Source organism: Alosa pseudoharengus, unplaced genomic scaffold, assembly GCF_046254945.1.
Source record: "Alosa pseudoharengus isolate Yale_2024_CS ecotype anadromous, Long Island Sound unplaced genomic scaffold, YU_APseudo_1.1 YU_APseudo_1.1_scf_12, whole genome shotgun sequence".
Classification (NCBI taxonomy): Eukaryota; Metazoa; Chordata; class Actinopteri; order Clupeiformes; family Clupeidae; genus Alosa; species Alosa pseudoharengus.
The window spans coordinates 469134-493016 of record NW_027468587.1 but is presented as its reverse complement, the minus strand read 5'-3'; the positions used below and the strand labels follow the sequence as shown (position 1 = coordinate 493016).

At 42.7% G+C, this 23883-nt stretch overlaps 1 protein-coding gene across 1 annotated transcript; it reads right to left on the bottom strand.

The window, feature by feature from the left end:
* Window positions 1-1000: 1000 nt before the first annotated feature.
* Window positions 1001-23883, bottom strand: LOC143118638 (uncharacterized). Its single transcript, XM_076279669.1, has 9 exons — window positions 23186-23883; window positions 22941-22995; window positions 20690-21031; window positions 19551-19820; window positions 13305-13589; window positions 12861-12965; window positions 12518-12573; window positions 10218-12065; window positions 1001-1611 (listed from the first exon to the last, which is right to left on the bottom strand). Exons 2-9 carry the CDS (start codon window positions 22978-22980, stop codon window positions 1588-1590), a joined length of 2970 nt encoding a protein of 989 aa, XP_076135784.1. The 5' UTR covers window positions 22981-22995; window positions 23186-23883; the 3' UTR covers window positions 1001-1587.

The following is a 23883-nucleotide window of genomic DNA, read 5'->3' as shown; positions in this document are numbered from 1 at the left end:
CTGATGAAATGTGCATCTCTCTTTCTCCCTCCATTGTTTACGTTTGTGTCGCTGCATGGTTTTACACGTGAATTGTGCTCATGCTGAAAACGTGCCTACATGACATTAATCCCCAAGACAAGAAGAAAGCAAAGAATATATGTTTTTATTAAGGAAAATGACAAAAATAGTAACGCACAGTAACTTAGATATTTAACTTTAATCTGATTACTGGTTTGTAAATAGTAGCGCGTTAGATTACTCGTTACTGAAAAAAGTGGTCAAAATAGACTAACGCATTACTAAGTAACACGTTACTGGCATCACTGCTGTTAACATCTAGATAGATGGAAAAAACAGGGGTACCTGACTGCTCTTTCATCAGCACAAAACACGAATGTCAGGCAGCAGTGCCCCACCTCTCTGCTACAGTTAAGAGCTGGGTGGCTTTGAAAAGAAATAAAACGTTTCTGTATTAGCCATCTATTCCTTTTGGCTAAGACCTAAAGTTTTAGTGTGGTTGCACCCCTACATCCACACCTGTAGTACATCATACCGCACCCCTACATCCACACCTGTAGTACATTATACCGCACCACACCTAAACTGCAACATGGTACATCATATCGCACCTCACCTAAACATTGTACATTATATCGCACCTCACCTAAACTGCAACATGGTACATCATATCGCACCTCACCTAAACATTGTACATTATATCGCACCTCACCTAAACTGCAGTGCAACATACATTATATCGCACCTCACCTAAACTGCAACATGGTACATCATATCGCACCTCACCTAAACTGCAGTGCAATATGGTACATCATATCGCACCTCACCTACAGTAAACTGCAGTGCAACATGGTACATTATATCGCACCGCTCCTCACTCAGGCTTTTGCAAACTCAGGCAATTTGCTGATTTTCCCGAGTCATGTTTCTGTAACTCACTCTGTCCTTTTTTGCTACTCTAACCCAGGGTGAATTACACAATGATGACAAGGACAATTAATGAACATATTAGACAACCAGATCACTTTTATTAACAGTATCAATTCATGGGAACACCTGAGCTGAAAAATCTTTGGCATTGAAACAGCACTTTTTACACAAGATAAGAGTTTGATTCAACATACTTAAGATATTGTATTACTGTATTATTGTATTATAGAACATATTTTTTCCATAAAATATATTAAGTAAACTTTATACTGTTCTTCCATCAGACAAAATAAAAACAAACATCTAAAGCAAAACAATTACCTCACCAGATTGACAATTGCTTGTTTTTCACACTTCATATTCATATTTCACACTTTCATAACATTTTTTTTTTCTGTAATATTTTGAAAGTCACAACAAAAGTGCTTCAGTTGTAAATACACCACATCCACTGTGAGCTTTTTTATGGCTCCGAAAGATACTTCATAACTTCAAGGAAATCACATGTCCTTCAAAAAAAACTGTCTGTCATAATTCCCTGAGTCATCAGCGTGCTGTTTTAACAAACTTGGACAACCGGTTCCTGAGCTGATGAGAAGTAAGTAAGTACAAAGGAAGTATTCTTTGCATGGCAGTGCTGACGCATTGATCACCTTCTCATCTTGGCCGGCTCCTGTGAACCTAGAAAAGGAAAGAACAGAAAAGCTTCAATGGGAGAGTGTTTATTACAAGATAGAGAGGCCCTAGTGTTTATATGAAATTATTTGTATTGAGTTTTCTCTGGTATCCACCTACATTCAAATTAGACTTACAATGTATATATTCTGTAGAGGCCAATGAAGACACATATTCCACAATGAACATACCAACAATTCAACAGTAACAGTGTAACATTCAGAACATCACTTAAATTAAACAAAACCAAAGTACATTACAGAGATATAAGAAAAAAACTCAAATAAACCCGCACACACACACACAAAAACAAAAAAAAAAAAGGGGGGGGGGTTGCAGTGATTCCAAACAATGATCATACACAAGGTCTGAAATTGTTTTCTATATGATCTATAAATGGTCGCCATACTTTCCAGAATTTCCTTTCTGAGCCTCCTAAGGCTATCCTTATTCTCTCTAACTTAAGATGGGCCATAACATCTACCACCCAACGGCCATATGTCGGAGGGGTAACAGACTTCCAGTTCAGTAAAATGATTCGTCTCGCTAACATACTTGTAAATGCAATGACAACTGATTGTGAAGTTGTAAATTCAGACCCCAAAGGTGCAATCCCAAAAATCCCAATCAAAGGGTCAGGGTCAACGTTTCTGTTAAAGACCTGTGTGTACGTATAGAAAATCCCAGACCAAAATGTACCTAATTTAGAGCAGGACCAAAACATGTGAAATAATGTTCCTGGTGCCAGATGGCACCTTAGGCATGTTGGATCAGTATTAGGGTATATCTTGGCAAGTCTTGCCCTTGATAAGTGGAGCCTATGGACAATCTTAAACTGCATTACACCGTGTCTAATACATATTGAAGAGGAGTGTACCCTTTCCATTGCATAATGCCAATTCACGTCCAAGATCTCTCTCCCTAATTCCTCTTGCCATTGATCCTTAATATGGCTAAGTGAAGGTGCGGAGATACTTTGGAATATTTGATATAACCTAGAAACTGATCCTCTCCAGGATGGGTTATAATGGAGGCACTCATCAATCCAGTCTTTATCTGGCTGGGCAGGGAATGAAGGGAAATTCTTTCTAATGTAATCTCTCACCTGCAAATACCTAAAGAAATGTGCCTGTGGGATTGCATACTGTTGAACTGCCAGTTGGAAAGTTAAAAAGGAACCATTTACAAACAAATCCTTAACACAGGCCAAACCCTTCCCACTCCATAGAAGGAAGGCTGGGTCCATCATAGATGGCGGGAAAAAAGGATTTGCTGCTATTGGACTGGATGGCAAGGTAGCTTTATGTTTGAAATGTAATCTAAACTGAGACCATATTTTAAGTGTTGCACTCACTATTGGATTATTGGTTAAATACTTTTTACTAAGAGGCGCTGGAGCACACACCAATGCTGCTAAACTGCCAAGAGGACATGCACTTTGCTCCATCAATGCCCATACTGGTTGACTCTGAGTAGGTGACATCCAGAATTGGATTTGATGTACATTGGCGGCCCAGTAGTAGTTAATAAAGTTTGGGAGACCCAAACCTCCTTCGTTCTTATGCCTTTGCAAAAACTCTTTCCTGATTCGTGGAACTGTTTTGTTCCAAATAAAGGAGGATATAAGCTTATCTAAATCTTTAAAGTATGCCTTGGGAATAAACACAGGTAGAGTCTGAAACAAAAACAAAAATTTTGGTAGAACAGTCATTTTAACGGAGTTAACTCGCCCTGCCAATGATAAAGGCAAAGAGGCCCAGCTGGACAGGTCACTCTTTGTGCTATCCAACAAGGCCCTAAAGTTTTTTTTGAACAGATCTTTAAAGTCACTCGTCACTGTAACACCTAAGTAAGTGAAGCTATCACGTATTACTTGGAATGAATATGAGCCAAGAGACATCCGCCTAGCCTGCTTGTTCATAGGAAAAATCAAGCTTTTGGTCAGATTTACTTTATAACCAGAAATCCTCCCAAACTCTGATATTATTTGCAATACTTCAGGCAAGGAGCTATTTGGGTTTGAAAGGAAAAACATTGAGTCATCGGCATACATTGAAACCTTATGTACACAATCCCCTCTCTTTACCCCTGTGACTAACGGAGATCCCCTAATAGCAACAGCAAGTGGCTCAATGGCAATGTCAAAGAGCAGGGGGGATAGAGGACATCCCTGCCTGGTGCCTCTACAAATGTGGAAATATTCTGACAACATCTTATCAGTTCGCACAGCAGCCTGAGGGGCAGTATAAAGTATTTTAACCCAGGCTTGAAACATAGGGCCAAACCTAAACTTATCCAGTACCTTATATAAATAATTGTGTTCAATACGGTCGAATGCTTTTTGTGCATCTAATGAAATTAGTACCTCTGGGACAGGGGATACATCAGAGGAATAAAGTAAATTAAACAATCTCCGCAAATTGCTAGACAAATGTCTACCCACCACAAATCCTGTCTGATCTACATGTATAATTTTGGGCAAAACAGATTAAAGTCTAAGGGCAAGTATTTTTGTGAGTATTTTATAGTCACACCCTAATAGACTTACTGGCCTGTAAGAGCCACACTGTAAAGGATCCTTATTCTTCTTAAGCAATACAGATATTATAGCTTGGGTCATTGTGGGAGGTAAAGCTTCATTATTAAAACACTCTTCATACACTTCTAATAGGATTGGGGCTATTTTTGCTGAAAATTTCTTATAAAACTCAATGGGAAAACCATCGGGTCCTGGGGCTTTACCTGATTTTAGACGTGTTATTACCCTAACAATTTCCTCCAAGCTAATAGGTTGGTCCAAAGCTACTTTATCTGATTCCTCTATGCCCTTTGTCTCCAATCTATCTAACATCTGGGTTATTGTGCTATCACTAGCCATCTCACAAGTATACAGATTCTTATAGAATTGCATGAATTGTTTATTTATTTTCCCCAGATCACAAGTAACTGTACCATCATCTAATGCTATTTCTGTAATTTGACTTGCAGAGACAGATTTCCTAAGCTGATGACTTAATAGCCTGCCTGCCCTTTCCCCATGTTCATAATGCTCACTGCGGGACCGCATATATAGGTCCTGCATTTGGCTAGTTGACATAATATCATATTCTGTTTGTAACAGAAGCCTCTCCTTGTAAAGTTCAGGTGAGGGTGCAGAGGCATGCTGTTGATCAATTTCCTTTATCTTGTCCTGCAATTCTTTCTGACGTGCAGATAATCTCTTGTTCTCGCTTGCTGTGTATGAAATAATTATACCTCTAATGTATGCCTTCATAGTCTCCCACAACATGCATCTGCCCACTTCTGGGGAATTATTAGTTTGTAGGAAAAAATCTATTTGATCAGACAGATATCTAACAAAGTCGTCATTTGAAAGCAAACGTGGGTTTAAGCGCCAGACACGCTGAGGTGACACCTGTCCTGGGAAGCTAAGCATCATATTAACTGGGCCATGATCAGAAATAACAATAGCTTCATAACTGATCGATCTAAACATAGGCAGCAATGAATCATCTATAAGAAAGTTATCTATCCTGGAGTATGATTGGTGTACAGGGGAAAAAAAGGAAAAAGCCTTGGAACGCGGGTTATGGTGTCTCCATGGGTCGGTAACTCCATATACTTGCATAAAAGAATTTACTGCCTGGGCCGCCTTGCTAATAATTTTACTGCTAGGGTTAGAGCAATCTAAATTAGGACACAAAACACAATTGAAATCGCCCCCTAGTATGAGTTTGTGTGAGTCCAAAGCTGGGAGTTGTGAAAAAAACTGTTGAAAAAAACCTGCATCATCCCAGTTGGGTGCATAGACATTGGCCAGCACAACAGGTGTGCCAAATAATTTCCCTTTAATTATTACAAATCTACCATTTCTATCTGAGATAACCTCACTCTCTGAGAACTGAACTCCAGTATGAATTAAGATGGCAACACCTCGGGATTTGCAATTAAACTTAGAATGGTACACCCCTGAGTAACCTTTCTTATGCAGTCTGCCATGATCTTTCAGGCGTAAATGGGTCTCTTGCAAGTAAACTAGGTCTACAGACATTTTCCTTAAATGTGCAAATACTTTGCTACATTTAACTGGGTGATTAAGACCACGAACATTCCAGGTGACCATCCTTGTTCTAGGCTCAGCTGATGCCATAAAGTAGGCTTACAACTTCAGTGCATATCATTATCACAAATGCAAGTCGTCGTAAATAATAAAAATGATGTGTGGGAAGGAGACCAAACAAACAAACAAGCAAAAAGAACGAATAACCAATAGGTTAATGAAAAAACACAGTAGGCCTATAGAAAGAAACAGAACGGTTTCTCTAGGCCTAAGGGCTGATCCAAATGGGGCTAAAGTCCAAATCACACCAACAAGAAACATCCAAAAAGGGTGGAAAAAGCTTACCATGTCTCTCGCTAGAACTGACATGCTTCAAATAAGAAAGTCCACATTGTCATTTACACTCAAAACGTGTTGTGTAGGCTAGCTTCGCAGACTCAATAACCTTACTATCACAACGACATAGTTACGTTCTCCCTAGTCTGACATAAGCACAGCAAAACTACTCAGTCGACTTATTAATTAGCTTCGCAGTAACATAGTCCTTTGCCTTACTTGGGTCCTTGAATTTTTCTACTGTACCGTCTGGAAGTGTGATTTTCAGCTCAGCAGGGTATACAACACCGAAGCGGAGATCAGGGATCTTGCCATCCCGTAGCAATTTCTTTACTTCGTTGAACTGGGCTCGTTGTCGGCTAACCTCCAGGCTATAGTCGGGGAAGATGCGGATATGATCCCCCTCAGCCGTTTTCAGGAGTTTCCCCGCAGCCTTTTTGAGAATCTCGACTTTCTCTTGATAGTAGTGGCATCTGACAATGAAAGTTCTGGGTGGGCCTCCTCGGGGATCATCACTCTGGTCCGAGGTGCGCAGAGCGCGATGTGCTCGGTCCAGCAGAGGAGCTTTCTCCATCTCCAACGTCTCGCCCAGGATATGTGAGATATAGTTGACTGGCCCCCTGACACTCTCTCTTCCTTCTTTCACCCCAATTATTCGCAAATTACATCGCCGTGATCTATTTTCCAGATCTTCATTGCGTGCTTTCAAATTGGCTATATCCTTCTTCATTGTTGCCACCTCACGTTCAAGAGTGTTAACTATGGAAGACTGTTCGCTAGCAGCTTCTTCAACTTGCTGGAACTGTTGCTCCAAAGCCCCGATTCTACCATTAACATTGTCCACGCCCGCTTTCAATTCCTCCCTGAGTTGGTCCACCTGACTTTTAATGTCTGCCGTCTGGCCTTCCATTTTCTCATCAATTTTCGCCAGGAGTTCTTCCTTTAGGGAAACAATCGCTTGGAGTATTGGCTCTTGGTCCATTATAGCGGAGCTAGTGGAGCTGCTAGCTGGAGTGTTAGCCTGCTTAGCCGATCTGCCACGACCAGACATAGTAACCAAATTACTAATAAACTGTAGGCTTCAAGGGAAAATATGACTGCTTTAAAGGTTAGGTCATGCGCGAATTATTGACTGGTCGTAATTCACCTTATTGTAGTCTGTGGACTATATACATAATTTGAATTCTAGCAGAGCACCACAAACACGTCTACATGGCTCCGCTACCGGAAGTCAGTCCGGCCCTAGTGTTTATGACAAGATAGAGAGGCCCTAGTGTTTATTAGAGAGGCCCTTGTGTTTATTAGAGAGGCCCTTGTGTTTATGACAAGATAGAGAGGCCCTAGTGTTCATGACAAGATAGAGAGGCCCTAGTGGCCCTAGTGTTTATTAGAGAGGCCCTAGTGTTTATTAGAGAGGCCCTAGTGTTTATGACAAGATATAGGCCCTAGTGTTCATGACAAGATAAAGAGGCCCTAGTGTTTATTAGAGAGGCCCTTGTGTTTATTAGAGAGGCCCTAGTGTTTATGACAAGATAGAGAGGCCCTAGTGGCCCTAGTGTTTATTAGAGAGGCCCTAGTGTTTATGACAAGATAGAGAGGCCCTAGTGTTTATTAGAGAGGCCCTAGTGTTTATGACAAGATAGAGAGGCCCTAGTGGCCCTAGTGTTTATTAGAGAGGCCCTAGTGTTTTAGAGAGGCCCTAGTGTTCATGACAAGATAGAGAGGCCCTAGTGTTTATTAGAGAGGCCCTAGTGTTTATGAACAGATAGAGAGGCCCTAGTGTTTATGACAAGATAGAGAGGCCCTAGTGGCTCTAGTGTTTATTAGAGAGGCCACAAGATAGAGGCCCTAGTGTTTATTAGAGAGGCCCTAGTGTTCATGACAAGATAGAGAGGCCCTAGTGTTTATTAGAGAGGCCCTAGTGTTCATGACAAGACAGAGAGGCCCTAGTGGCCCTAGTGTTTATTAGAGAGGCCACAAGATAGAGAGGCCCTAGTGTTCATGACAAGAGAGAGAGGCCCTAGTGGTTTATTTTACATAGGCCCTAGTGTTTATGACAAGATAGAGAGGCCCTAGTGTTTATTAGAGAGGCCCTAGTGTTTATTAGAGAGGCCCTTGTGTTTATTAGAGAGGCCCTAGTGTTTATGACAAGATAGAGAGGCCCTAGTGGCCCTAGTGTTTATTAGAGAGGCCCTAGTGTTTATGACAAGATAGAGAGGCCCTAGTGTTTATTAGAGAGGCCCTAGTGTTTATGACAAGATAGAGAGGCCCTAGTGGCCCTAGTGTTTATTAGAGAGGCCCTAGTGTTTTAGAGAGGCCCTAGTGTTCATGACAAGATAGAGAGGCCCTAGTGTTTATTAGAGAGGCCCTAGTGTTTATGACAAGATAGAGAGGCCCTAGTGTTTATGACAAGATAGAGAGGCCCTAGTGGCTCTAGTGTTTATTAGAGAGGCCACAAGATAGAGGCCCTAGTGTTTATTAGAGAGGCCCTAGTGTTCATGACAAGATAGAGAGGCCCTAGTGTTTATTAGAGAGGCCCTAGTGTTCATGACAAGATAGAGAGGCCCTAGTGTTTATTAGAGAGGCCCTAGTGTTCATGACAAGACAGAGAGGCCCTAGTGGGCCTAGTGTTTATTAGAGAGGCCCTAGTGTTTATGACAAGATAGAGAGGCCCTAGTGGCCCTAGTGTTTATTAGAGAGGCCACAAGATAGAGAGGCCCTAGTGTTCATGACAAGAGAGAGAGGCCCTAGTGGTTTATTTTACATAGGCCCTAGTGTTTATGACAAGATAGAGAGGCCCTAGTGTTTATTAGAGAGGCCCTAGTGTTTATGACAAGATAGAGAGGCCCTAGTGTTTATTAGAGAGGCCCTAGTTTTTATTAGACAGGCCCTAGTGTTTATGACAAGATAGAGAGGCCCTAGTGGCCCTGGTGTTCATGACAAGACAGAGAGGCCCTAGTGGCCCTAGTGTTTATTAGAGAGGCCCTAGTGTTTATGACAAAGATAGAGAGGCCCTAGTGGCCCTAGTGTTTATGACAAGATAGAGAGTCCCTAGTGTTTATTTTACATAGGCCCTAGTGTTCATGACAAGATAGAGAGGCCCTAGTGTTTATGACAAGATAGAGAGGCCCTAGTGGCCCTAGTGTTTATTAGAGAGGCCCTAGTGTTTATGACAAGATAGAGAGGCCCTAGTGTTTATTAGAGAGGCCCTAGTGTTTATGACAAGATAGAGAGGCCCTAGTGGCCCTAGTGTTCATGACAAGACAGAGAGGCCCTAGTGGGCCTAGTGTTTATTAGAGAGGCCCTAGTGTTTATGACAAGATAGAGGCCCTAGTGGCCCTAGTGTTTATGACAAGATAGAGAGGCCCTAGTGGCCCTAGTGTTCATGACAAGACAGAGAGGCCCTAGTGTTTATTAGAGAGGCCCTAGTGTTTATGACAAGATAGAGAGGCCCTAGTGTTCATGACAAGACAGAGAGGCCCTAGTGTTCATGACAAGACAGAGAGGCCCTAGTGGCCCTAGTGTTTATTAGAGAGGCCCTAGTGTTTATGACAAGATAGAGAGGCCCTAGTGTTTATTAGAGAGGCCCTAGTATTTATGACAAGATATAGGCCCTAGTGTTCATGACAACATAGAGAGGCCCTAGTGGCCCTAGTGTTTATTAGAGGCCCTAGTGTTTATGACAAGACAGAGAGGCCCTAGTGGCCCTAGTGTTTATTAGAGAGGCCCTAGTGTTTATGACAAGATAGAGAGGCCCTAGTGTTTATTAGAGAGGCCCTAGTATTTATGACAAGATATAGGCCCTAGTGTTCATGACAAGATAGAGAGGCCCTAGTGTTTATGACAAGACAGAGAGGCCCTAGTGTTTATTAGAGAGGCCCTAGTATTTATGACAAGATATAGGCCCTAGTGTTCATGACAACATAGAGAGGCCCTAGTGGCCCTAGTGTTTATTACAAGATAGAGAGGCCCTAGTGTTCATGACACTGTAGTTGAGCAGATGAGTTTAGACAACATACATTGGATCATCACACTTATCTGTTGATTTGTCTTTCTGAATGTATCTAACAAATTTAATTGTTAAAAAAAGTCGGTAACACTTTACAGTAAGGGTACATGAATTCATGATTTATGTATTGCTTTATTCTCCTCAGTAGCAGATGAATTACTACACATGAGACCTGACAGGGTTCAAATGTAAGAGAAAGTCACTCACTTGTCTCACGTGTGCAGGAGGCGGCCTGTGTGAGATAGCGTGCCTATGGAGGTTGGCATGCAGATGGGCATCCTGTGGGTGTCTGTGAGCGTGAGCGGGCACATGCCATACAGGTCTGTGTGTGGCACCTGGTGGTCTGTGGCCCGGTGGCACTGCACCTGCTCTAGCCTGCTGCTGCGTCCGTTCTCTGGGCAGCGTATGGAACTGGAGCGGCGGCAGTACCGGAGGTGGCGTTGGCGGCCGGTGGCCCGCACCGTTGGTGTTCTGGTTGGCTGGGTGAGGCTGGGCTGGCTGGGTGCGGGGCAGCTGCCGCGCCTGGGGTCCGGCGCTCTGAAGAGCCGCCTGGGTCTGCTGGTTCCGGTTGGCGAAGGGCTTGTTAGTGTGGTGGGTGTGATGCTGAAGAGTGGCCTGCGTGAGCGGGCTGGGTTGGCTTGGGCCGGTTCTGACCGGAACTCGAGTGCTGGGCCCCTGTGTAGCCGTCTGCCTTTGCTCTGGGCTACTCTGGACATGTGTGTGGGAGTGCACCTGGCTTACATGCGGAGGAGGCCGATGATTCTGGGGCTGAGTGGCTGAGTTTTGGGGCACAGCTTGCATCTGTGTTGTAGCTGATCTTGCCGCAGTACTGGCCATTTGTCCAGCGTGAGTGGTCCTGTTTTGGCTCTGTAGTTGCTGGCTGTGCTGTGGACCAACATGGGGCCCAGAGCTGCTCAGGACCTGCTGGGCTCTCTGTGCCTGAGCGTTGGGGTCCATGAAGGCAGGGCTGTGGTCCTCCCTCCGGTCATGTGCTCTCTGGGCCTCTCGCTCTTGCCCTCTGGCCCCCCTCCCGACTGGTCTGGAGGCCTGCGTGTGCCGTCCGCTTGACGGAGCTGAATGAGAGGGCCGTGGTTGCTGGCCAGAGGACTGGGAGTCAGTGCTGCTGCTGGTGGACGAGACTGATGGACGAGCCTGCTGGCTGGGGTATGCTGGAGTTCCCCGCAATGTGTCCCAAGGCCTCTGGCGGTGCCTTGCGCTAGGTTCCACAGGATCACGAGAGTCGTGGGGATCACTGGGATATTCACTGTCCCTTGTCCTGGACCTATTCTGACCATGGTCAGAATGCCTGAGACTGCGATCTGTTGAGGGTTGTCTGCTGGTACTACGGTGGCCAGCATGGGTCACATCAGTTGGACGTGACTGATGTGCCTGAGCAAAGTCATTGTGGACGTGGGGGTCACTCCTTAATGATCTCTGTGCTGCATAGCTGTACGGTGGGGGTAGTCTGGCTTCAGCCACATCTGGTTCAAATGCAGGATTGACATGCGAGTGACCAGTCTGTATGAGGCCATCCTGATGGCCATTCTGATGGAACCTAGCAACAGAGCTCACGTTGTTGTGGGGTAATAATGTGTTGGCTTGCGGGGCGCTGAAGGCAATCTCCTGACGGTTTGGGGACGGTGGTGGGTATGTATTTAAGTTCACATTGACAGTTTGAGGCAATGTATTGTCTGTGCTTGGCAAGGTGTTCAAGTTGACATGAACCGTAGGCTGCGAAGTACCAGGTGGAATTTGGCCTGTCTGTATGCGAATGTTTGGATTCTGTTGGCCAGCGTTATTCTGGTGACCATTGTAGCCATTACTAATGTCAATTGGGTTCCCATTGGTCATTGCGTTTCCATTGCCATGTGGTATGCCATTACTGAGGTGGCCATTTTGTTGAATGGCATTGTTTGTGTTGTTGTAGTTAAGTCCATTGTGTGGCAGGCTGGAGGTCACATTTGGCTGATGGTCAGTTGACTGAGGCATGTTGAGCTGATGCAGTGGTGGGTCAGGTGCTGATTCTGCTCGGATGTTGGCTGGAGGTGGAAGAGTCTAAGGACAGATCAAAGGCATGGAATTTTTAAAATGCAGATGCAATGTCTTACTCTTGAAATGAAAAATGGTACATAGATTTAGACATGATGCATTTTAATTGTGGGACTATTTAAGACACTTCAAAAAAATAAAGTGAGAGCCTGTGTAAGGAATAAGCTTGAGAAAAACAGGAATCTCCCTAGTGAACAGAGCAACTTTAGAGTGTAAAAAACAAATAACTCATTAGGTCAGGGAATGGAATGGGAGGGAGAAAGGAAATATAGAAGAGGAAAGAGGAGGAGGAGTAAGTGGACAAAATAAAAAGGCTTATAAAAACACACACGCACACACACACACACACGGTCAAACATGGACACACACACACATTAAGGATGCAAGTTACATGAAGTGAAGAGGGCATTTAAATGGAAAAAGTACGTTCAAGCTGTTTTTAAACTCAGAAGTCTTACCACAGGGTTTTGACTTGTCTTTTGGAGACTGATGGCATCCCGTAGCCTCCTATCCACTGTGAGATATAAAACAAATTGGGTTACATGAAGTGAATCTGTAGAGAGCTATCTAAATCCATGTATTTGAAGGTTTTATCTTTCACTGACCCTATTGTTGCTTTAGTATATTTGATAGATGTGAAATGTAAGCATTACCAAGACAGAGGGTTTTATTTGATAAAGAACAGTTATAATAAAATGCATTCTTAACCTCTAATGAACAAACGTATATGCAAATCACAGATGTAGACCAACTGTTGTGTGTATAAATGACTGGCAATGACAGAAGATGGAGGACACATACTGTTCCTCTGACGTAGCAGCACTATGATGATGACGATGATGATGACGATGACGAGGAAACAGGCGATAACGACTCCTGCAACGGCTCCACTGCCCAGGCAGGTAGCTGAGAGAGTAGGAAACAGGAAGCAGAAATCAGCCAGCGATCAGGCCACAGAGAAATACAGACATCAGGCTGCGGAATGTTCAAGTGTAAAGAAATGGTTCTGTTCAAAGGCAAGGCGTTTAGATTTGATCAGGTTTATTATTATTTTACCAACATAACATTGGTGATGTCTGTCACCACATACTTTTTAAACTCTAATTTTATTTTTCAGAGGAAGACATTTTCGGAAGCAAAAGCCATATAACATAGGGTGGTGCAAATATTGGAATCGAGATTCAAGACAAAATTCATCTCATTTTTTTCAACGGTGTCTTTCAGTCACAACTGGTACTAACTCACCAACGACAGACACATCTGTCTTCTGCTGTGATGAGCCCCCGGTGATGGAGTTCTGTGCCGCGCAGACATATTGGCCACTCGAATCGGCCGAGGAGATCTGCAGAGTGAGCGACCCCGTGCTTGACTGGCTGGAGGAGACGGCTTGGTCATTGTGTTGCCATGAGAATATGGCAGGGGGGAGAGACTCTGAGGTGCAGGTGATTTCCAACGCCTGGCCCACCACTGCATCCCCACCTCCCACGCAATCTGCTGACGCCTTGGTCAGTGTTGGGGTGTCTGGACCATCTACATATATCAAGCACAGAGAGAGAAGGACATTGCCACGATCATCACATTAGTTCAGTAAAAATATAATAATCTGAAGCACAAAGAGTTTACTGAATTATTGGGATCTGAAGAGCACCAGAGGGACACCCTGTAGTAAACCCTAGCAGCACTCCAAAAAACGTTCATCATATGTAGTATTTGCATATTTCAGTGTCTTATGCGTGACCAACTACAGTAACTGAGCTCTTATGTCTCAAATCTGCTTTCAACCACCTAAACCACTATTCCCCAGTAGTCCTATCCAAGCCTTTGATGGTGCAACTCCTGCGGCACAATACAAATGCACCACATGCCTGTTTCTATATAGGAGAGAGAGAGAGTATGAATACTGTTTCTATAGGAGAAAGAGTATGAATACTGTTTCTATAGGAGAGAGTATGAATACTGTTTCTATAGGAGAGAGAGTATGAATACTGTTTCTATAGGAGAGAGAGTATGAATACGGTTTCTATATAGGAGAGAGTATGAATACTGTTTCTATAGGAGAGAGAGAGAGAGAGAGAGAGAGAGTATGAATACTGTTTCTATAGGAGAGAGAAAGAGAGAGAGTATGAATACTGTTTCTATAGGAGAGAGTATGAATACTGTTTCTATAGGAGAGAGAGAGAGAGTATGAATACTGTTTCTATAGGAGAGAGAGTATGAATACTGTTTCTATAGGAGAGAGTATGAATACTGTTTCTATAGGAGAGAGAGAGAGTATGAATACAGTTTCTATATAGGAGAGAGAGTATGAATACTGTTTCTATAGGAGAGAGAGAGAGAGTATGAATACTGTTTCTATAGGAGAGAGAGTATGAATACTGTTTCTATAGGAGAGAGTATGAATACTGTTTCTATATAGGAGAGAGAGTATGAATACTGTTTCTATAGGAGAGAGAGTATGAATACTGTTTCTATATAGGAGAGAGAGTATGAATACTGTTTCTATAGGAGAGAGAGAGAGAGAGAGAGTATGAATACTGTTTCTATAGGAGAGAGAGAGAGAATGAATACTGTTTCTATAGGAGAGAGAATATGAATACTGTTTCTATAGGAGAGAGAGTATGAATACTGTTTCTATATAGGAGAGAGAGAGAGAGAGTATGAATACTGTTTCTATATAGGAGATAGGGATGTTAACCGGTAGCCGTTTAACCGGTAGTTGAATGAATCAACGTTGACTGGTTAAAATGTTCTGCCGCCGCCCGGTTAAAAAAAAAGCTATTTTTAAAGCTCCCGAATGCCAGCTAGCGTCTGTTATTACACTGCGCACACACGTGTTATTGGTGTTGTATTGTATGGGGCGATATGATCACTCAAGATCTAAAAATGATAAATGTGAGCATGAGCCGTCCCACGGCGGAATTTATTAAGCGCAACCACGACAGGAACTTATTGCAAAGGATTTTGTGCAGCACGCTACAGAAGCTGTTGGCAATCGGTACGTTTTTTTAATAAGACGTTGGTTAATATACTTTCTTGTAACACCACCAAATGTAGCGTTCTCTGTTTGTGACTTTGTAACGTGAGCTTTTTATAGCCCGAGCTCGGTGCCGCGTTGCATGGAAGGTCGACGTTGTGCGTAATGTGTGCCTGTGCGTGGGTGCGCAGGGAAAGCAATTATTTTTCTCCCCAAAACAAAACCCTTATTCCTCCACAATAGAGTTCTCAACGGGCCTGAAAATTACAACCCGACCAGACCCGGCCCGTGGCTTTTAAAGCCCGGACCCGATGTAACCCGACACATCAACATGAATTATCTGCCCGAACCCGGCCCGCGGCCCGACGTAAAACATAGGCTACGTTTTGACTGTTAAACCCTGACTTTATTTAGGTGAAGATTCAACACATTAGCGTGACAATTTACTTAAAATGGTGATTTTCTCCTCTTCTGGCGTATCGTGACGGAAGAACCATGCCAACTTTGGATGCGGTTATCTTAGCGATACTTTTTGCAATAGGCCTACCCTCGATATACATATCGTTGGAAAGCTTAGTTCATGGCCGTTCATGTGAGCACAATAACTTAATTTTACCAAAGCGACTGGTTTCGCCTTGCAGGGTCACATATTTCATCAGCACCTTGCATTTTGAGCATTGCACACCTGCAGAATTTCCATCAGAATCCAGCACCACTCCAAACACTTTCCAGACCTCTGATTTCCCCACTCCTGTAGTAGCGACGGTGAATTCACCTGCGGCAAGTTCAGCCTACTTTTCACCAACTCCATCTTCTTCTCCAGGCTAAAGGCGTGCACGCACGTTGCATGCAGCAGCAGACTTTCTTTACGGTGAACAGCTGCGATGATTAATAAATGTTTTTTTTTCACTGAGCAGAAAAGATTAAGCCCGAGGTCCGACCCGACCCGAGTCATTTGCTTATATTTTCGACCCGAACCCGGCCCGAACCGGCGGGTCCCGTCGGGTTTGTCGGGCCGACCCGACCCGTTGAGAACTCTACTCCACAAGTAGTGGACAATGATTGGGGAAAATGTATAATACAAAGGGGCACGAACTAACATTGTGTGACGGGAGCATAACCATTCTAAAATGGGGGGATAACTTGTTTCACGGGCAGAGAAAGACGCGCGACAGGACACGGGTATCATAAATGGCAGTTATAGAATTTTCGGTGACCGACTTTAACCGGTTAATGAGGCTCAGTGGCCGGTTAAGATTTTTTTTAAATTTCGCCATCCCTAATACGAGAGAGAGTATGAATACTGTTTCTATATAGGAGAGAGTATGAATACTGTTTCTATATAGGAGAGAGAGAGAGAGAGTATGAATACTGTTTCTAAATAGGAGAGAGTATGAATACTGTTTCTATATAGGAGAGAGAGAGAGAGAATATGAATACTGTTTCTATATAGGAGAGAGTATGAATACTGTTTCTATATAGGAGAGAGTATGAATACTGTTTCTATATAGGAGAGAGAGAGAGAGAGAGTATGAATACTGTTTCTATATAGGAGAGAGTATGAATACTGTTTCTATATAGGAGAGAGAGAGAGAATATGAATACTGTTTCTATATAGGAGAGAGTATGAATACTGTTTCTATATAGGAGAGAGTATGAATACTGTTTCTATATAGGAGAGCGTATGAATACTGTTTCTATATAGGAGAGAGTATGAATACTGTTTCTATATAGGAGAGAATATGAATACTGTTTCTATATAGGAGAGAGAGTATGAATACTGTTTCTATATAGGAGAGAATATGAATACTGTTTCTATATAGGAGAGAGAGTATGAATACTGTTTCTATATAGGAGAGAATATGAATACTGTTTCTATATAGGAGAGCGTATGAATACTGTTTCTATATAGGAGAGAGTATGAATACTGTTTCTATATAGGAGAGAATATGAATACTGTTTCTATATAGGAGAGAGAGTATGAATACTGTTTCTATATAGGAGAGAGTATGAATACTGTTTCTATATAGGAGAGAGTATGAATACTGTTTCTATATAGGAGAGAGTATGAATACTGTTTCTATATAGGAGAGAGTATGAATACTGTTTCTATATAGGAGAGAATATGAATACTGTTTCTATATAGGAGAGAGTATGAATACTGTTTCTATATAGGAGAGAGTATGAATACTGTTTCTATATAGGAGAGAGTATGAATACTGTTTCTATATAGGAGAGAATATGAATACTGTTTCTATATAGGAGAGAGTATGAATACTGTTTCTATATAGGAGAATGCACTATTCATACGGTCATCTATAACAAATCAGCTGATAGTGCAGATGCAGCTGGGTGTTGAGTGAGGTGCAGCAGCAGTAGCGTTGCCTCCTGACTAGCGGTCAGCCCAGGTTCAAATCCGTCTGTTGCTTTGGATACAAATGCCAGCACATCTGTCATACCGGGCGTTTTCCCGTTGGGCCGATGCACCTTTTGGGCCGATACAATGTATAGCCTAATGTAATTAGTTTGGCCAACGATTCCATAAGGGAATCATTCAAAGCAAGGACAGTCAGCTACCCATTGGTTAATTTTCCATACTGACACTGGACTGATCCAATAAAAACTCTTGTCAGGCCCTTCCCCTCCCATTTTGGCTCAGAGTCAAGATTATGTGAGCGCATCAAAATTAATCGAAGTAGCCTGCACGCTGGAATTGTGGCGGGTGGATGCCAGTAGTGCCAATTGTGCAAAAATAACACCAATGTAGAAGCTTCAACCGTAGCCTATACAATAGCAAGTAGGCTAGCCTATGTCAGCAACAGGTTCAGGTTCGTTGAATTTGAACGAGGAGATGTAAGTTATAGCCTAGAGCAGAGGGACGGTGAGCAGCTGGAGTAGAGTGTAGTCGAGGCTACATGATAACAAGAACTCAGTTATGGAGCAGGTATGTGTGACATGCCATGCTAACGATGATAATTATGATGACAAATTAATTGCAATAAGGTAATATAGGCCTAATGGTATGGTAATGATAACATAAAGTAGGCCTAAGACCGTCATCCACAGCTGTGAAATAGCGCAACATAAGTTTGCTATGTGAATGATTTGCAAACCCGGACACCAAAGGAGTGTCATATCAACGTTAATTGTTGGTCAGATTGATCAGTTTCCGTCAGACGTCAAAATTCTTAAATGTACATTAAGTTTCTAGGCCAAGTATATTTATATATATACAGTACAAGGAATTTGGTCTCTGCATTTATCCCATCCATTAGTGAACACACAAAGCACACGCTGAACACACAGTGAGGTGAAGCACACACTAACCCAGAGCTGTGAGCTGCCTTGCTACAGCGGCACTCGGGGAGCAGTGAGGGGTTGCACTGCTTGCTCAAGGGCACTTCAGCCGGGGATTTGTGGGCAAATTTTCCTTCCCACATTTTTCCTACTGGTCAGGGATCAAACCAGCAACCCTTCAGTCTCAGAGCCCTAACCAGTAGGCCACAGCTGCCCCAAATTCAACAGTGAATCGACGGCATGAGTGGTAGTAGAGCATGGAAAGGGTTATATCTTGGAAGGGTTCCTTTGATAACGATGGGCTAAAGACTGTAGACTCACAGGAATTTAGATTAAGCTGCAAAACCTCAAGTCATATTTATCATGCACAAGGCAACTAAACTACTGAAGACATCAAAGTGAATGAGTTCATGTAGCTCTACTGTTCCAAAATATACCAGAAATGTAGGTGGTATAACCTACAGGGATGACATATTTCCAGCAACGGGCTTTGTTTATGTTGTGTTGTTTCAGCTGTCCTATAGTGGTACCTGGATAATCCTATGGTATAAATTACAGTAAGGCCTACCACAACCTGTGGGTAATTTAGCTCTTTGCAAATTCAGTAATTATTTAGTGCTGCTATCAATTAAGCGTTATACCTGGTTTACTGAACATGTATTGAATACTTTGAAAATGATCATTTGAATTCTAGCAGAAACTCTTTCAGAATTGCTTGTAGGCCTATTTATACTTGAGTATGGAGATCATGTGCTTCATGGCTTCCTGTGATCACCAGTGAGTCCAAGAGATAGCAAGTGAGCCAAATTTGCCAGGGCCGATTTTGTGTCCCAGTCCGTCCCTAGGCCTGCTAAATACTGGTCACTTTACTTTCATTAAGACTGTGATTTGTTGTTTACTCACAGTAAACAGTAAGACTGTGATCTGCTGCTTACTCACAGTAAACAGTAAGACTGTGATTGTTGCTTACTCACAGTAAACAGTAAAACTGTGATTGTTGCTTACTCACAGTAAACAGTAAGACTGTGATTGTTGCTTACTCACAGTAAACAGTAAAACTGTGATTGTTGCTTACTCACAGTAAACAGTAAAACTGTGATTGTTGCTTACTCACAGTAAACAGTAAGACTGTGATTGTTGCTTACTCACAGTAAACAGTAAGACTGTGATCTGCTGCTTACTCACAGTAAACAGTAAGACTGTGATTGTTGCTTACTCACAGTAAACAGTAAGACTGGTCCTTGCTGTCTGGACGCTGACTGGGTTGCTAACGGTGCAGCTGTACTCTCCGGTGTCGTCTCTCCTGGCCGGGTTGATCACCAGGGTGCCGCCGGAGATGGTGATGCGGTCGCCGGAGGTCAGGGCCGTGCTCCCTCTCCCCCAGGCCACGCTGGTCTGAGTGCCGGCCGAAATGGTGCACCGAATGGTCACGTTCCGCCCCTCCACTGCCACAGATGGATCCACACTCAGACTCACCCCTGCCACAGCGACTGAGAGAGTGTGACAAAACAGACAGACACAATATGACTGAGGAACATTTCTTAAAAGGGAGAGTCAAGCCTGACATTTTCAGGTATGAGAATTCCTCAGTCCTCCTGAAAACATTGAGAGTCTCCTGACGATGTTCTCAGAGGGCACTGCTCTAATATCTGAGTCTAGCCACAATAGACCAGAGCTATTTTCAGAGGTGTGAATTGACATGGTGTGGGATGCATTGTGGACCAAGTTTTGACAGAAACACAGGAACAATGTTGGGTTGGTGTAGTGTTCTATAATTATTTATTAGAATCTTGTCAGAACTATGTGCAATGTTCTGTTAAACACTTTTTTCCCTTTCAACTGATGTGTTGTAAACTTTATGCAGGGTAGTGGTAATACAGGCCTTTGTCATGTGGAACAGATAAGGTTTAAAGGATAGAAATGAATGTCTACATTCAAATTCTGTTCATACTGTATATGGTGGATCAATAGCTTACTTTGTTTAATTCCCCAATCGTGGTTACTATTACTTCTAAAACAACAGCTATTAGTATAATATCAGTGGGCCTAGGCTACTAGAAGTACATTCATAATTTACATTTATTACTTTAGCAGCAGCTTTTATCCAGAGTGACTTACATTGGCTATGTCAATTATATTACAAGGGCCACTCTCCTCAGAGCAATGCGGGGTGAATGCCTTGCTCAAGGGCACAACAGTGGAAGCTGGGAATTGAACCCACAACTTTTCAGGCTACTGCATGCTAACCCATTCTCTTTAAGCACTACGCTAGCACCACTCCGCAGTAGAAACAGACATTGAAGTATGAGAAGGAGGCCTGCAAACTGGGGACAAGATTAGAAAAACACTGATGCCTCACCAAACACCTTCAGCTCCACTGAGCGTCTGTTTTGGATGAGGCCAGTGGTGTCACTGGGCGTCACAGTGATGCTGTAGTTCCCTGCATCTCGCAGCTCTGCCGTGTTGATCTGGAGCCGAGTGTCCGTGAGGCTGACCCGACCGGTGTAATCGCCGTTGATCACTGACCCGGCGGAGGTCCAAGTCCCGATCGCCCCTCCACCAGGCGCGAACCATTGCGTGGTGAAGATGCCGGGCACGGTCACGATCGAAAAGACTGCAGGTGCTCCCGACTTGGCCAGCACTGGAGAAGTGGTAAACTCGATCGAAATAGGATCCTGAGAATGTCCACACTTCAGCCAGGCTAAGAGAGAGGGGGAGAGAGAGAGAGAGACTCTTTTTGCACAACTCTAAATCAGAGATGGGGACTCACGTCTGAGACTCGGACTCGAGTGCCACTTAATGGCCTCCTTACACCAAACAACTTTGATTTGGGAAATATTCTTGAAAGAATGGAGCCTTCTAACTAATGCTCTCCATTCAAGTTTTACTCAAAAGACTACAATTTTCCCAAATCTTGCCAAAGTCTTCTGGTGTAAGGATGGCTTTAGTCGCAAAAACAGTGACTTCAGACTTGACTTGCGACTCCCCTTCTAAAGACTTCAGACTTGAGTAGGACTCGTGAATAACCTATTTCATGCAATTATTACTATTATATTTCAAATTTATTTTATTGGTGCATACCGTATACTATGGGAAATGTATGACGATGTATGTGCAACATAGGCATGATGCACTATGTGCGCGCACTCACAGATCAAAAAATGCATTGACTATGACGACAAGTCCTCCCGGAGTTGCGCTTTTTTCATTACTTTCGTGCAACTTTGTACACAGTGGAAATAAGCGACAACTACATGCAAGGTGTGGATAATGTGGGCACAAGGATAAATGATACCGGTTCAACAACATCCAATTTCATCAAGCATCTCAAAATGCATCCAGATAGGTCAGTCACTTACTTTCGACAGAGTCGTACCACACATGAAGATAAAAAATATTTTTGCCATGTCGACATTAAACTCGAAATTTCAAGAATTAAGTTGAAATATCATGGCGAATTTAATCTCGATGTGTCAACATTAAACATTTTGAGAATAAAGTTCACATATAATATTGACTTTAATCTTGACATTTCATCTTGATATGTCCATCAGAACTTCTTTGAACAGAGAACGACCGTTCCAAAGTAGGCTACAACTGGGGACGAATGAAACAGTCTAGTTTTCTCTTAACGACGACAGACAGACATCATTTGTACAGAACATAGAACATATTAATCTGCTTTGCTCAGCCAAATACTTTCCTGTTATGCCCTTTTATCACAGAGTTACAGATGATAAATTCGATTGTCAAAAGTAAACTTCTTTAGCGTTTTTTTTATATTAAAGAGTGTTTTTCATCCAAAGTTCGACTTCATGATTATTCAGTAGACTATTAAGTGCTCTCCCCAATCCCAGACTTTCACATTGCATGTTTGTTTGTAGGCTAATGGATGCAAAACAGCCTAGGCTATAATGCTGAATGTCTATGTTTTAGAAATATGTTAATATATTTGGGGCTATCAGGTAGGGGGTCGAGGTTTGCCATGTTAACCTGGTGACTGACGGTCTGTGCAGTGGCCTTAGGCTACCCACGTAAAAACAAAGTGAAATATCATTTTGTAATTTTGTACATTTAACATATATCATATGTTAAACACAACAGCTCAAAATCGATTACACTTGACACAACCAATATAAGTTAGTTCAGAGTGCAAACAGGTTGTTGAACAGTGCAGTTTCTTATCAACAATGGGCAGAAACAGTGAGGCATTCCAGTGCACTGTCGGCTGTAGACAGCATTTACAGTACTGAAATGCCTGTGTTTTCCAAATGTGTTTTGGCAATAAACTGTAACAGTTCCTTATTTAATAGATGTGAACAGGCTAATGTGTGGCCACACTGAAATCACATTTAATCCTGAACACTAAAGCCCCTGCCATAAATGTTCAGTGTGTGGTAACGCCCACTTCACAGAGAGAAACTGGGTATGTCCTGACTCCCAACAGACCATTCAAAAGGCAAGAATGTAAGCTAACTGGTTCTTTCTTTTTCATTTCCAAGCGATTTAATGTCCTAATTGCCAAAAATCTGCAGGAGTGTGATTAGATCTGTCTTATTCGGTCAAACACAACACAACAAAATTACTTCAGGAAGGAAATGATGACTTACCAATCACAAAAATAGTCACAGCAGCTGATGGTAGGGTCATTTCAACCAGTGTAGGCTAAAGGGAGAGAAACTCTCAGCTGTGTTATGCAGCAGGGTGAGTTGATTCAGCTAAGCTGCTAGCTAGGCATGATAAGCTAGTTTGTTTACTCGCACGCTAACCTCGATCTCACTAACTCACTGATAAAAGCTTGCACTTAACCATTATTGCCCGTTTCTGCCAAATATAAAAAAAATAAATGACTCACCAATGAGTTTCTTTGTCCTTCATTATTCTGAATGCAACAGTCAGGTGTACAAGTTCATGGAGGTTCAAGATACAAAATTCTCTGTACTTCCTGGTTTTACCTGTGGGGTATACTACGAATCTCGATTAGTGGGTTAGCGAGGTATGTTGCGCTCAAAGCCAGGGTATGCTGTGACACGAAAGTGGATCTGTTTTAGTGTATCACCATGGTATCTTATGCTGTCAACCAAACCTGGTCAGGAGGAGGTTATGTGCTAAGTTATAGCTCAAATCGTGTTATCTACCGCCCACTGACCAATCAATTGTCTTAAAAACGAAGTTATCTCACGTGTAGGATTCTGTATATCTTACAGGTGGAGCTCCGCCTTAACATTTTGGATCTCGAATGCGCTTTAATAGTGCTGTGCGTGCAAATATCCCACTATAAACGTGCATACCATACAACAACTGATGACAATTGATTTATTTGATGTTATAGGTTAGACACAAAAATTGACCGCAGTGTAGATTACACTATCGCTCATAAATGCGGAAGTAGCCTAATTGTTTTTTACTATAGGCGGTCTTGTGCGTCTCCATTCACGATTGGCCAAAGTCAGCCCAACACCGAGAACGCGCACAGATCTGAGCTGAAAGCCTAGTTTGACAAATATATCACATAACTGCTATCGTAGTATCACTTAACGTATACCCCTGAGT

Coding starts and splice junctions, on each gene's coding strand:
- LOC143118638 (XM_076279669.1), bottom strand. CDS start 22,980: ATGACCCTACCATCAGCTGCTGTGACTATTTTTGTGATTG. Junction 21,032..22,940: donor TGTGACTATTTTTGTGATTG/GTAAGTCATCAT, acceptor CCTCTCTCTTAG/CCTGGCTGAAGTGTGGACAT. Junction 13,590..19,550: donor GACCAGTCTTACTGTTTACT/GTGAGTAAGCAA, acceptor TGATATATGTAG/ATGGTCCAGACACCCCAACA.